We start from the raw sequence: 13,679 nt of genomic DNA on the forward strand, positions 1-13,679 counted from the left end.
GGTGACTGTCCACATGGCAGCATGTAATCCATGGACCTGGAGGCCATGGCCCAGCACATAAGAGCCTGGTGAATACTGCTTCATCTTTCTTTAGCTTCGTGGCTTTTAAAGCTTGTTCATTTCTATCACCTCATTTAATTCTCACAGCAGTATTTCCCAGTGGCTATTGTCATTATCTCCACTGTAGGAAGGGAGAAAATGAGGTTTTAAGACGCTGAAACCGGGGTTGGAGCCATAGAGATTCCAGAGCTGGGATGTTGGCTTTGCGGATTCTCTTTTTCATTTGCCTCCTGAGATGATCCATGACCATCCCCCACCTCCTACCCACCACGTATTTTTTTGTTCAACATTCTAACTCCTCAGCCGGAGCCCCATCTTGCAGACCCGCAGTCGTCCTCTCAGGGGACTATGCCCACGTGGGCTCAGACCCGTCAGGTTTGATTCTGTAGTTCAGAGGGCACCTTATGGACTTCCTTGGATTCCAGGTTCTTGGGGGATGGCCCATTGAGGCCCACAGGTACTGACAACCAGCAAAACTTTAAAATGAAATATTTAAAAGTAGTTAGGCAAGATTAAATGATAAAGACTAGGGATGTGTTTTCCTGCACATTTTGGAGACAGGTGCATATAGCAGGTCCCAGCAGGGGGCGTCTCTCTCCTAACCAGGACAGCAGACCCAAGGTCAGTGCGAGGCTGGAGGCAGCATCCACCAGTTTTGCCCCTCCCTGCACACGAGGCTGAAGAGCAGAGAGCCCTGATTTTAACACATGGCACGTTATACCCACTTGGCAACACTCAACACTGAGTCTTGGAGTCTTTGCTGAGACGACACGATCCAGCCTCTCTCTGGGCTACACCCCTGGCTCGTGTCTAACATGGTCAAAGTGATTTCCAGTCTTGCCATGAAATGACCACTGGTTAGAATAATACAATATGGTTAGTGTTATTTTTAAAATTGTATTAGTTTTTTCCTGATAATAAAAGTAATATATGTTGCTTGTAGAGAACCTGAAAACTACAGAAAAGAATATGAAAATTAGCAATATAGAAACTTGACTTGAACATTGTGGTGGAAAGAGCTGCAGGAGTAATGAGACAATAGGTGAGAATGTGTGGTGTAAATGCAAATGTGGTATACGGAGAATAATTTCCATAGCAATAACAACAACAATTATAACAGCTCAATCAGTCTGAAATGTTGTAAGAAAGTCACTTTACCAGAGTGGTCCTGCTGTTCCCACCCAGAGCGGACTGCAGCAGCTTGGTCAGAACAGAATCTCTGTAGGGGACGTGCAAGACTCTCTTCCCCATGGCTGCATCGGCCAGAGCACTGAACGAAAAGGGAAATACAAACTCAAAAAATGTATCCAGAAGAAACCTGCCTCCCTGGGGATAAGTCAGAACACCCTTCAAATCCTCTCTTTGACCCCATGGACCTGAGATGTGACTCTAAATAATACCCAATGGTTGAGACACCTTCTGTACACAGATGCAGAAGCAAGATGGCTACCCAGCACAGCCGCTGGCTCCCTCTCCAAGAACAACCCTGGAGAAATGATAACGAGAGAGGAGAGCCCAGATCTGAGGGACCAACACCCTAAAACCTGTGAGGAAAACCTAAAGAGCCTGCAGGCTATCGTGAATGTGTATAGAGAAGGGTTGTGATCTGAGGAAGAGAGTGACAGGCCAGCAGCATAAAGACAGGTACGGGGAGTGGGTTGAAGTCCTTTTCTTGCCTTTTTCTCCTACTGCCTTAAGAAGAGCCCATGAAGTCAGGACCCCATATGACTACAGCACCAGAGTGAGAGTGAACGAGAAATAATTGTCTCAGTCCCCACCCCGTTCCAGGGGATTGCGAAGAAAGCAGAATCGGCATTGAAAAGAGAGGGGAAGAGGAAGGAAGAAATCCTACCTATGAGAAATTATAGTCACAAACAGAGAAATCTAAAAAATGAATCTAGGTGATTTGGAAAAGAAACAAAATGATCGTCTAGAAAGGAGTAAGCACAATATTTGAAATTAAAGACAACATGGATAGGTTTAACAGCAAATTAGACACTGCTATCATTGGAATTAGTAAAGTATAGTTCTGAAGAAATTATCCAGGTGGCAGCCTAAAGACACAAAGATGGGAAACAAGAAAGAAAGGCTAAGAGACATGGAGGACAGAATGAGAAGTTCCAAATAGTCTGACTGAAGTTCCAGAAGAGAAAAGAGGGGAGAAATGAGCAGATGCAATATGCGAGAGATAACGGTTGAGAATTTTCCAGAGTTGACGAAAATCACTAATTGATAGAGTTATGGAGGCAATAAATCCATGCCCAAATGCAACATAATGAAGTTGGAGAACCCCTAAAAAGAAGAGTTTAAAAGTAGCTGGGGAAAAAGACATTATCTTCAAGGGAATCTCAATTAGACCAACAACAGAAAACAGGAGAATAGCATCCCTAATGAGCTGCAAGAAAATGCCCATCTAGAACTGCACACCCAGCAAAATTATCTTTCAAGGCTGAGGGGAAAGACATTTCAACCAAACAAAAACTGACAGTTCACTGTCAGTAGATGATCACTAAAGGAAATTCTAAAGAATATACTTCAACCAGAAGGAAATTGATCTTAGAGAGCAGCTCTAAGGTTTAAGAAGGGATAAATAATTTTAAAAACGGATAAATGTGGATGAATACTGTGGAAAAGAGTAATAATAATGTCTTTTGGGGTTAAAGAAGAAAAGAATTAAAATACATATCAACAATTACAGATGCAGAATAGAGATCCTTGTATTATCCAGGAAGAGGATATAGTATTTATTATATTTAGACTTTCACCAACTGAACAGATTAAAGAGCCAAGAAACAGTTAGGCAGATATTGAATTTTGGTATGTAACAGAGGTAGTATAGAAAATCGCTGGGGAGTGTAGGGACTATTCAACAAATGTAAGTGGAAGAATTGGTACTCTATAAGGAAAAAGTAATGAAAAGGATGCCTACCTTACACTACACACAGAGTTCAACTCCAGACAGATAGGAGCTTAAGTCTAATGTTGGTAGATATCTTTGTGGCTCTAGTTTTCTTAAACAAGACACAAAAAATGCAAAACATAATTCGTAACCATAATTTCTGCTCATAAATAGGCACCCTAAAGAAAGTGATAAGCCAAGCTACCAACTGGGGGGAGATATTTATAGTACATATACTTGAAAAAGAGAAATAAAAAATATGTAAAGAATGCAAGTCAATGAAAAAGACCATAACTCAATAGACTAATTGGGAAACACCTAAGAGGAGGTATTTTGAGAGGAAACATACTGCTAATAAACATATCAAATGATGCTCCAACTTGCTAGTAACCAGGAATATCAAGACCATAATAAGATATATTTATACCCATTTAGTTGGTAAATATCAAGAAACCTGACAATACCAAGCCGTAGAAATGATGTGGATTAATGGAATTTCTTATACATTACTGCTGGGAATGTAAATTGGTCCAAACATTTTAGAAAACAATTTATCACCATCTTGAAAAATTAGGTATTTACACAACTTTATATATAACAATTTCAGTTCTTTGTCTATACTCAAAAGAAACTTTAGTATATTGATACCTAGTGATTTGTACAAGAATGTTCATAGCAGCACTGTTTGTAACAGTGAAAAACAGAAACCTGTGAACAATCAAAATGCCAAACAGGAGAATGAATGAATAAATTGTGGCATTTGCCCACAATGAAATACGACATAATAATGAAAAAGAATTAACAACTACGACTGCAACAACATGGAGGCATGTCACAGACACAACATTTAGCGAAAGAAAGTAAATGAGCTCTAGCCACATAAAACATGGGTAGATATTGTTAGTAATGTTGAGTCTAAAAGCAAATCCCAGCAATTCTACTCTTGAGTATATACTTAAGAGGAATGAGTAATGATCTTCCCCAAAGTGTGTGTGCAAGAATATTCGTAGCAACTTTATTCAGAGTAGTCAAAACCTGGAAACAAACTAAATGTCCATCAATAGGAGAATGGATAAATAAATTGTGACATGAAAAAGGGACTATTAATTGCTACATGAAACAACATGGGTTAGTCTCGCAGACGCAATCCTTAGTGAATGAAGCCAGGTGCAAAAGACATTGACCTCATATAAATGATCACATTTATATGAAAATCAATACAGTTAGGCAAAACCAATCTTTGGTGACAAGATCAACTTATTTTGCTGGGAGTAAAAGCCTTGGAGGGGGTATGGGGGAGCCTTCTGGGTTTTGGAAATGTGCTATATCTTGATCTGATAGTAACTGCATAGATATATACATGTATAGAAATTCATTGAGGTGACATTTAAGATTTATGCATTTCATGTAATTTATACCTTAATAGCTTAAAAAAAGAGTAGGTCCAGAAGACAATATAATATTTTACCCTTTTTATAAAGTTCAAAAATGTGTCACTAAATAATAATATTGACACGGGATAAAATAAGAAAGAATGAAAGAAAGATGGGAGGGAGGGAAGGAAAGTAGAAGGCAGGGATGGACAGAGAGAGAGGATAAACATAAAATTCAAGATGGTGGTTATCTCCAAGGGGAGCATTGGAGAGGAATACCAACTACTTCCTGGCTTGGGTGGTGGTTTTATTAGTGTCTATTATTTTATTAAAAAACAATCAATTATTTTAAAATAAAACATATGGGAGGACCAGGCATGAACCAATGATGACAGTGGGTCATAAACCAAGGGTTATGATTCATCTAATTTTTGTTATCTGTGGTCATTTTATGGCACAAATAAATACTTATCAGCTGATTATTTACCTGATAACATTTCCTAAATTGGTTAAACTTAAGTTAACTCGTGATCCTTCCCTCAGTCTGTCTCCTTCGGATCCTGAAGATTTCTGCCTTTCACTTCCTGCTAAATCCACCAGATTAATACTGGATTGTTTGGTGAGCTCTCTGTCGAGGAAAACCTGTGGGAAAGCACCAGTCATGCTCTTAGAGTGGTAGCAGGCTACATATGAGGTCAATCTAGTCTACCTTTAAAATTTCTGCGGGGGGGGCCAGCCCTCTGGCCGAGTGGTTGAGTTCGCGTGCTCCGCTTCGGTGGCCCAGGGTTTCGCCAGTTCGGATCCTGGGCGTGGACATGGCACCGCTCATCCGGCCATGTTGAGGCGGCGTCCCACGTGCCACAACTAGAAGGACCCACAACTAAAAATACACAACTATGTACCGGGGGGCTTTGGGGAGAAGGAAAAATAAAATCTTTAAAAAAAGAAAACAAAACAAATAGCAGGGCAAACCATTTATAAAGTTTATGAATTTCACTAACGTTGTAAAATCAAGTGAATGGCACTAAAAAGTTGACAAAGATCTTTAAAATGCGGTGTCTTATTTAAGCCTCCCAACACCCCTGTGAGTACAGCTACTCGTCTCATTTTACAGAAGAGGAAACCGAGACTCGGGAAGGGAAAGTTATTTCTCAAAGCTTCAAAGTTGGTAAACAAAGAGCCATACAAGGTCCAGTGTTTTTCCACTATTCCTGGTAAGAGCAGGACAATCTTCATTTATTACTATTTTATCTATTACTTGCTGTGGTTTAGGGACGGAGGTGGTGAGATTGTAGCTAACTGTAACGTTTACCCAGGCTTTGTGAATAACCATTTCTGACTCAAACTGGGGATATTGTAGACATCACTTGCTGATACCCACCAAGGAGGATGGAGGAGAAAAGTGTGCTCTAGTTTATCAAAGATTCTAGTTAGTGGAGAGTTACATGGATTACCTGGTTTCAAAGACTTTATTTTGGTACTTTCAAATATCTGAAAGGTACTTCAGCATCTGTTGGTTCCCTAGGCTTGTGGATCTGAAAGCTGGTCATCACTCTGTTGGTGATGCACAGAAAGGCTACTGGAAGAGTTCTCCATGATGAACCATGGAGTTGCACTCAGATCTCCAGTGTGATCAGCTTGGGGTAAAAATTCATTCCTAAGAGCATGGACTTTACTTGAGGGAAAGCAGCCTTTAGTCCCATGGGCACTTCTGGGATCTGTGGACTTTGCTACAGCCCCACCATTAGTAATGGGCCCACTTATGCCATGGTGGTGCATGGACGTGGTGGGAGGTAGGAAAAGGGCAAATGCCTCACTTTCTCCTGTTTCTGACCCTATAGTGTATGGTGGGAAGTGGCCACCCAAGTCCATAGGTCAAATCTGAAAGGATCTCGTAATACTCACCAGCCCGTTACACTACTGGGAACCCTTCCCAAGGGCCACCCTTGGTAGGGGATCAGGACAGTGGCATTCACTAGAACCTCACCTGCTTGAACTGAATGGTAATGACCATGTGCGATCGGCTGCTGCTGGCGTTCATGTTGGTCGAAGCCGTGGTCCTTAGTCTCGTTCCTTGTTCCATCAGCCTCTCGATTTGTGCATAGTTCTCACAAGGCACTGACTTCAGACCGTCCACATAAAAGCCCAGCTGCTGGTCTTCTCTTACTTTTAGGCCTCCAGGTTTCTTGGTTCTAGACAGCAGATCTCTTACCTGAGGAAAAGAGAACAAATAACGGAGACTTCAGAGAGGCAGGGATTTTTGTTTACTTCGCTGGTATGTCTCTGCCTAGAATATATGAGGTGCTCAATAAATGTTTATTGGATGAATGAATAAATGTTAAATTTCCGTAGGTGCTAGACAACCTCATAATTTAGCTAAGAAAGAATCAGAGAAATGGGAGGCAAGAAAATATGAAAACCTGTTGTAATTAGTGAAATCAGAAGCACAATTTTTTTTAGAAATTCAGTTGTATTGTTTTAAGTACACACCTAAAGCACTCCAACCAGACCATGAACTGCCTTAGCGTGGGACCGTGTCTTTTTACTAGTAAATCTCAGCAGAGTTCCTGACACACAGCAGGCACTCAGTGAATGCTTGTTGAGAGAATGGGGTAACGAGCCAGGCTGACAAACAGTGCTGCATACACGGCATGTAGGGTATCGAGGGAACTGCTTTTGTGGCATGAGAAAACATTTTAGGAGGTGGCTACAGTTGTCTGACTTTAAAAGGGGGCTTCTAAAGCTTTCGTGCTTGAAAACACGGTTCTCTTATTAACGTAAATATTCTCCTAGCAATCTCGTTCACTCATTTGTTAGCAACTCCTTTGTGGATAATATAAAAATAAGTCATCCTAGCCTCTTTCTGAATTATCAGAAATTTTGTATTACAAAGTAATGAAGTCCCACTTTCCTGAGAACAGGGATAAAAGAAAATAAAAATAACTAGAAGTTAGTAACATTCAAAGTACGTAATGGAAGCAGAGGACCCGTTCTGCCCAGGTTAGATGCCATCATCCTGCATCTCTACCGCCACGGGGAACGTTCAGCCCAAACACCAGTTTGCTACAGCCAAACCCAGCAAGAGAATCCAGGTAGTTCTTCGGATCTTATTATTGTTGGAGACTTGGGTGATGTCACACTCAGACAGTGGGCTCAGGGAAAAGCCCATGTCGCCTCTGCCCGCAAAAAGCTGCTTCTGACAAGATGAAGTAGGGTCATGCTACGGGGGCCTGGGAGAGTCAGAGGCCCGCCAGGGGGTAGTCGGGGTTAGACGGTGTAGAGAGATCTGGGCTGGGAGTCAGAAGACCTGGGTGCTTAGTCCTGGTTCCACCTCCAAACTGGGAGAGTTTTGGAAACTCTTACATTCCCAGTTTTCTCCTCGTAATGGGATGGGGATGGATTAAATGATCTCTAAGACCTCCCCCAGCTCGACTTTCTATGGCTTTAAGTCCTAGAGTCAAGACAAGATCCCAAATTGAAGTCTGGGCACAATTAGGATGGTGGACAGAACGGCCAGAGACAAGGGAACATCAAAAAGAGACAACTCTGCCTTAGCTGGGAAGCCTGTTCCATAACTTCCGCTGAGTCGCATAAACTGTAGGAAGTCGAATCAGGCTGGAGATGCGGGTGAATAAAGCTCAGTAGAAAAATGTAAGTAGGTTTGTTTGGCTGGGCTGGAAGTGTAGGGGCCCAGAGACAAGGGCAGAGCCTGGACAGGGACCGTCCAGGCTGTACCTGGAGATTGAACTGATGCTTCTCACAAGACCTGCATCACTCACCTAGGCTCTCGTGAGACTCTCCTGGCTCTGCCTCTACGTGGTGCTGCTTCAAATCCAACTTCACTCTGCTGCTAGAGAAATCTTCTAAAACCCCAATCTGATGACCTTATTCCCCTATCCAAAATCCTTCCTTCATCCTCCATTGCCTACGAGACGACGGCCCTTTACTTTTCGGCAACCTATGTAGAGTTTCACCTCCTCATGCTTCCCCCCTCACCTCCCCCCACGTCCCCAACTCGCTGCACAGGGCACTCTCTGTTCCCTTAACTGCCGCGTACTTCCGTAGGTCCTGGACTTGTTCATAGTAATCCTGCTACCTAAAGTGCCCCTATTTGCACTCACCACGCTCAACTCATCCACTGCGTCACCAAACTCATAAACATCTTTCAAGGCCCATTCTAACTCCTCTGTTGACAAACCACAAACATCCCAGGCAGTATCAGTCACTCCCTCTTCTACGCCTTTCTTTTTTTTTGAGGAGGAGGAGGATCAGCCGTGAGCTAACATCTGCTGCCAATCCTCTTCTTTTTGCTAAGGAAACCTGGCCCTGAGCTAACATCCATGCCCATCTTCCTCTACTTTATATGTGGGACGCCTACCACAACATCGCTTGCCAAGCGGTGCCATGTCCGCGCCCGGGATCCGAGCCAGCGAATCCCAGGCCGCCAAAGCAGAACGTAGGAACTTAACGGCTCCGCCACCAGGCCGGCCCCGCCTCTTCTACACCTTTCTTTTCACCACTCGTGCAGCACACATAGTATTTCATTAAAGTTTGGAGCAGGTGTTTTATCTTCCACCAAACTTCTCCCTGGCAGGAATCGCGTCTTAGGTTTTATTCATCCTCAGAATCTGGTATGATGTCTGAAATATTAACTATATCTAACACACCACTTTAATTGACTGTTGAAGTACCTGATGGAAAAACACCAGCGACTCATAGAATACAAGACGTGAAAAGGTTCTTAGGATGTCCCGTGTTCTTATTTTAGAGATGAGAAAACAGAATTCCAGAGAGAGCGTCGTGGTAAACAGGTATCAGTAGGGAGACCACAGTGAGACCCCGCTCCTCGCAGTCTTCCCCACAAGAACCCGGTCATAAAGGAAGTAAAGTTTCCTCCTCAAGTTATTGGTGTGAAAAAGGAGCCGTACTGTCTTCCAAGCTCACAGACTTGAAAGAAATCAAAACTTAATCAGTGACTTTAACATAATAACCCGTTTGAATTTACTGTTAACTTTCAGTGGTAATAAATGACTCAGGGAAACATACAAGAAACACATGGATATTCTCTCTCCTTAATATAAAGAGAAAATCACTGACAGATTTATTGCCTTAATAATATGTATTTAGTGACGATTAAGTGCAAGGCTGTAGATACTGCTTGGAGTTACACAAAAACTATTAGGATGTGGTCTCTGCCCAAGAGAAACTTACAATTACAGATGCCTTTGTCGACCTATCCCGTCAGCAAACACTAGGGAGCGCCCTTTCTAAACCAAATCCTGCTCTAAGTGCAGCAAATCGTGCTTTCAGGACTCACAAGGAAACCATTACCTGTTTTGAGGATATAAATATGTAAATAAAATTTTACAGTATAATAAATGCAAAAAGGAAAGGGCAGAATGAAAGAACATTTGCTGACTATCTAGTATTTTCCAGGCCCTGCATTAGAAATTCAGAATTTAGTGTATCTTAGTGTGTTTCCTTTATGTCTTATTTTAAATTCTCTTTCATAAATGAGCAGACCGAGCTCTTAGAGTGATTTGCCAAAGCCACACAGCTAGTAAATGAGAGAACTGGGGTTTGAAACCACGTTCTTTCTATTTCTAGGAGTAGGCAAACTATAGCCTTGGGCCCAATTCAGCCCACCACCTGTATTTGTATGATCCTTGAGGTAAGAAGGTTTTTCACATTTTGAAATGACTGAAAAAAGTCAGAAGAGAACTATCTCCTGACAGGTGAAAATTATGTGACATTCAAGCTTGAGTGAAGTCCTTTAAGGCCTGTTCTATGGCACACAGCCCGCTCACCCTCATGGCGTCCGTGGCTGCTTCTGTGCTGCCGTGGCAGAGCTGAGGGGATGCAACAGAGATGCTATGGCCCTCGAAGCCTAAAATATTCACTTTGTGGCCCTTTGAAGAAAAATCTTTTTACAACACCGTGCTGACTGGAGCCACCTGCCTCAGGACGTGTAGAGGAGCTGATATTTGAACTGGATTTGGAAATTTAGTGGTTTCTTTAAGGGCAGACATGTTCGGGAAAGGAAGGTTCGTTCTATGTGGCTGAAGCATAGATGTGTGAAGATAAAGGAACACAAAATGAAGCTGGACCTAAAATGAGGTTGGTTAGGGCTGGACAGTCAAGGCCAGGCTGGAGTTGTGACGTCGTCTCTGGGATGGGTGAAGGGGAGCCCCTGATGTTTATTAAGCTGCTGAGCGTCACTCAGATTTGTGTGTCAGAAAATAGAATCACTCTTACCTGTTCATTGTAAATTTCCAGCATACTGAATGTAACCTGCGCAGAAAAGAACATAAAGTAAATTAGATTCTCTTGAAACAGTTATCTTTGAAAAAATTTAATATGAAAACAACATAATGTCCAACAAAGTAAAGCTAATATTAAGTATAGTAAAGCTCTATTTTACATGCAATATGAGATTCTCAAATAATCACTTTAATGATATGAAGTTTTCAATATAAATTAAAAACAGATACAAGACTGTGTGTTTGTGTTTCAGTCTCAACTGGGAACAGAAAAAGGTGTTCTTCATTATTCACTCTCCAACTTTAGCCTCCTGTGCTTTTGGAACACTGCTAGCCAAGTGTGCACCTCTTAAACAGGAGAGTGGAGGAATCTGAACGACTCTAGTCTAGAGAAAAGGCCCTAAGAGACCAACATTTTCTGCCATCATCCCGCACCTCTGAAAAAGCTGGCTTGTCTGTTAGTCACCCTGTGTGTCTTGACAGTCAAACCTCACATACCCAGAGCTTCCAGCTAGCTTCAGAGTGTCTCATGATTTAAAATAAACAAATGGCCAAAGATGAGCAGACGAGGAAAGTCTCCAATTTGAAAGAGAGATCAAAACAAACAAGAGAAAAAAGGAACTCAGAGAAAACAGACAATGCAGAGAGTACAAGAAAACATTTTTCAAAGCCCTATTAATAATAGCTTCAGAGAGATAAAGAATTATATCCATGACAAAACAGGATGCTATTAAAAAGGAACAACCAGAGAATAAGAGTGTTTGTAAATTAAACAAATAAAAGATAGCCAGAAGAAAATTGTAGTAGAAGGGCTATGAAATATAGTTGAGGGAATCTTCTAGAATGCAGAAAAAAAGACCAACAAATGGAAAACAGGAAGTAAGAGAATAAAATCAGAACATTAGTACAAGAGGTCCCAAATCCAATGAATAAGAGTTCCAGACATGGAAAACAGAAGAAACAGAGGGAAGAACGTTGTAAAAGAAACAGTGATAGAAAAACTTCCCGGAATTGAAGGGCAGCAATCTCCAGATTGAAAAGGATCCACTGAGTGTCCAGCATGATGAGTGAAAAAAGGCTCACACTCAGGCACATCAGAACATCGAGCATAAAGAGAAGATCCTAAAAGCTGAGAGAGAAGTTGGCAATCCAAAAGGTCACATACAAAGAACTGGGAATCAGAATCTCACCAGACTTCTCAGCTGCAACACTGGAAGTTAAAAGATGATGGAGTGATGTCCTCAATATTCTCAGAGATCTGAATTCTATTCCAGACAAACTGCAGTCAAGTGTGGAGGTAAGAAAAGATATTTTCAGCTATGCGAGGATGCAAACAATGTACCCTTGATGCACATTTTTCTAAAGAAGTTGCATCAAAAGGAGAGGGTAAACCAAGACAGGGAATATATTGGATCTGGTTGTCTGAGGCACTAACAAAGAAGAATGTTGAAATAAGGTTCCAGAATGACAGTTTTGCAGTAGCCTTGGAGAAACACTGCTCCAAACTGTGGCAGGAGAATAAAAGACTCTTGCTGATTGAGACACCCCCATCCCCCCCAAAATAATGGAACTCATAAGTTGAGTGTATGGAAAATATTTTTAATAGGCAGGTGACAGTGGTTTGGAGCATTCAGAAAAACAGAGAGAGAGATTTGTAGAAACTAGACATACACACAAGAGGCAGTTCAGAACTCGAAGAAAAAGTGTGGAAAGGATGTATGTATTACTTGGCTCAGCAGTGAACAATATTTGCACAACTGAAATGCTAAACACTACTGATTTAACCAAACTTACTAACAATGCAGGGGGTGTGTGGGAAAAAGTATCGTGGTGGGGGTGTTAGCACGACAGAGTGAAATTCTCTTCTGCCACGGTGGGAAGAGAGTAGATATGTCTAAAAATATTTCTCTAAAAAAAGATAAACCAAAATTATTTTAAAATATGGAGATAGAGACTAGGGCCAACAGCTAAAGAGTTGAAGAAGGTGACCTGCGGGGTGGCATGGAAAGGGGAGGAGGGACAGGCAGGAGACCGGTGGTTTCCATTATAAGCCTCTCAGGACCATTTTTTAAAGAGCTCTGTTGAGAGATGACAGACATATCACACAGTTCACCCATTTAAAGTGTGCAATCCAATGGTCTTCAGTATATTCACAGAGCTGTGCAACCATCACCACAACTACATTTAGAGCACTTGGTCTCCCCATAAAAGACACCCATTAGCAGTCACTTCCCATTCTCTACCTTCTCCCCTCCTCTGCCCCCCGTGCCAGCCCTAGGCCATCACTAATGTACTTTCTGTCTCTGTAGATTTCCCATTCTGGCCATTTCATATAAATGGAATCAAATAATATGTGATCTTTTGTGTCTGGCTGCTTTCACTTCGCACAACGTTTTCAAGGTCCATCCATGTTGTAGCATGCATCAGATGCTATGTTCCTTTTTTCTGATGAGTAATATTCCACTGGATGGACATACCACATTGTTTTCATCCATTCATCAGTTGATGGACATTCAGGTTGATCCTACTTTTTGGCCACTGTGAATATGTTGCTGTGGAATATTCCTGGATAAGTTTTCATGTGGATATAGGCTTTCCTTTCTCTGGCTTTTATCGTTTTTAAATGATACTTGTATTACTTTGATAAACTTTTAATTAAAATATTAGAAAGAAATATACTGAAATGTTAATAGTATTTAGTTGGGTGATTATGAGTAATTTCTGTTCTCTAACTTGAATGCATTATTTTTAAAATCAGAAAAAAGATAAAAAAGATGATGCAATGTTGACTTTTCATAACACAAATTTAAACTCTTCTGCCATTTAGAGGAAGCAGAAACAAACTATGCTTACAGGTATTTATTCACATTTTGTCATTTTTTTTTTAAGATTTTTAAATTCTTCCTTCTTCTTCCCAAAGCCCCCCAGTACATAGTTGCATATTTTAGTTGTGGGTCCTTTAGTTGTGGGCCACCAAAGCAGAGAGTGTGAACCCCACCACTCGGCCATGGGGCCGGCCCCCTTTACTGTCATGTTTCAAAGCTAATTACATTAATGTTTACTCACCATCTTGAAAATGTCACCAAC

General features: G+C 41.5%; 1 protein-coding gene across 1 annotated transcript in view; it reads right to left on the reverse strand.

The window, feature by feature from the left end:
* The window catches only part of LOC124248155 (kinesin-like protein KIF28P), a 51,462-nt gene that overhangs the window by 25,359 nt on the left and 12,424 nt on the right, over nucleotides 1-13,679 (reverse strand). Inside the window, exons 4-7 of the mRNA XM_046678009.1 lie at nucleotides 10,588-10,623; nucleotides 6,320-6,544; nucleotides 4,820-4,974; nucleotides 1,219-1,330 (exon numbers count right to left, since the gene is read on the reverse strand). Coding sequence (XP_046533965.1) covers nucleotides 1,219-1,330; nucleotides 4,820-4,974; nucleotides 6,320-6,544; nucleotides 10,588-10,623 — 528 coding nt within the window. The remainder of the gene's footprint in view (nucleotides 1-1,218; nucleotides 1,331-4,819; nucleotides 4,975-6,319; nucleotides 6,545-10,587; nucleotides 10,624-13,679) is intronic.

This window comes from Equus quagga, chromosome 12 (assembly GCF_021613505.1).
Source record: "Equus quagga isolate Etosha38 chromosome 12, UCLA_HA_Equagga_1.0, whole genome shotgun sequence".
Classification (NCBI taxonomy): domain Eukaryota; kingdom Metazoa; phylum Chordata; class Mammalia; order Perissodactyla; family Equidae; genus Equus; species Equus quagga.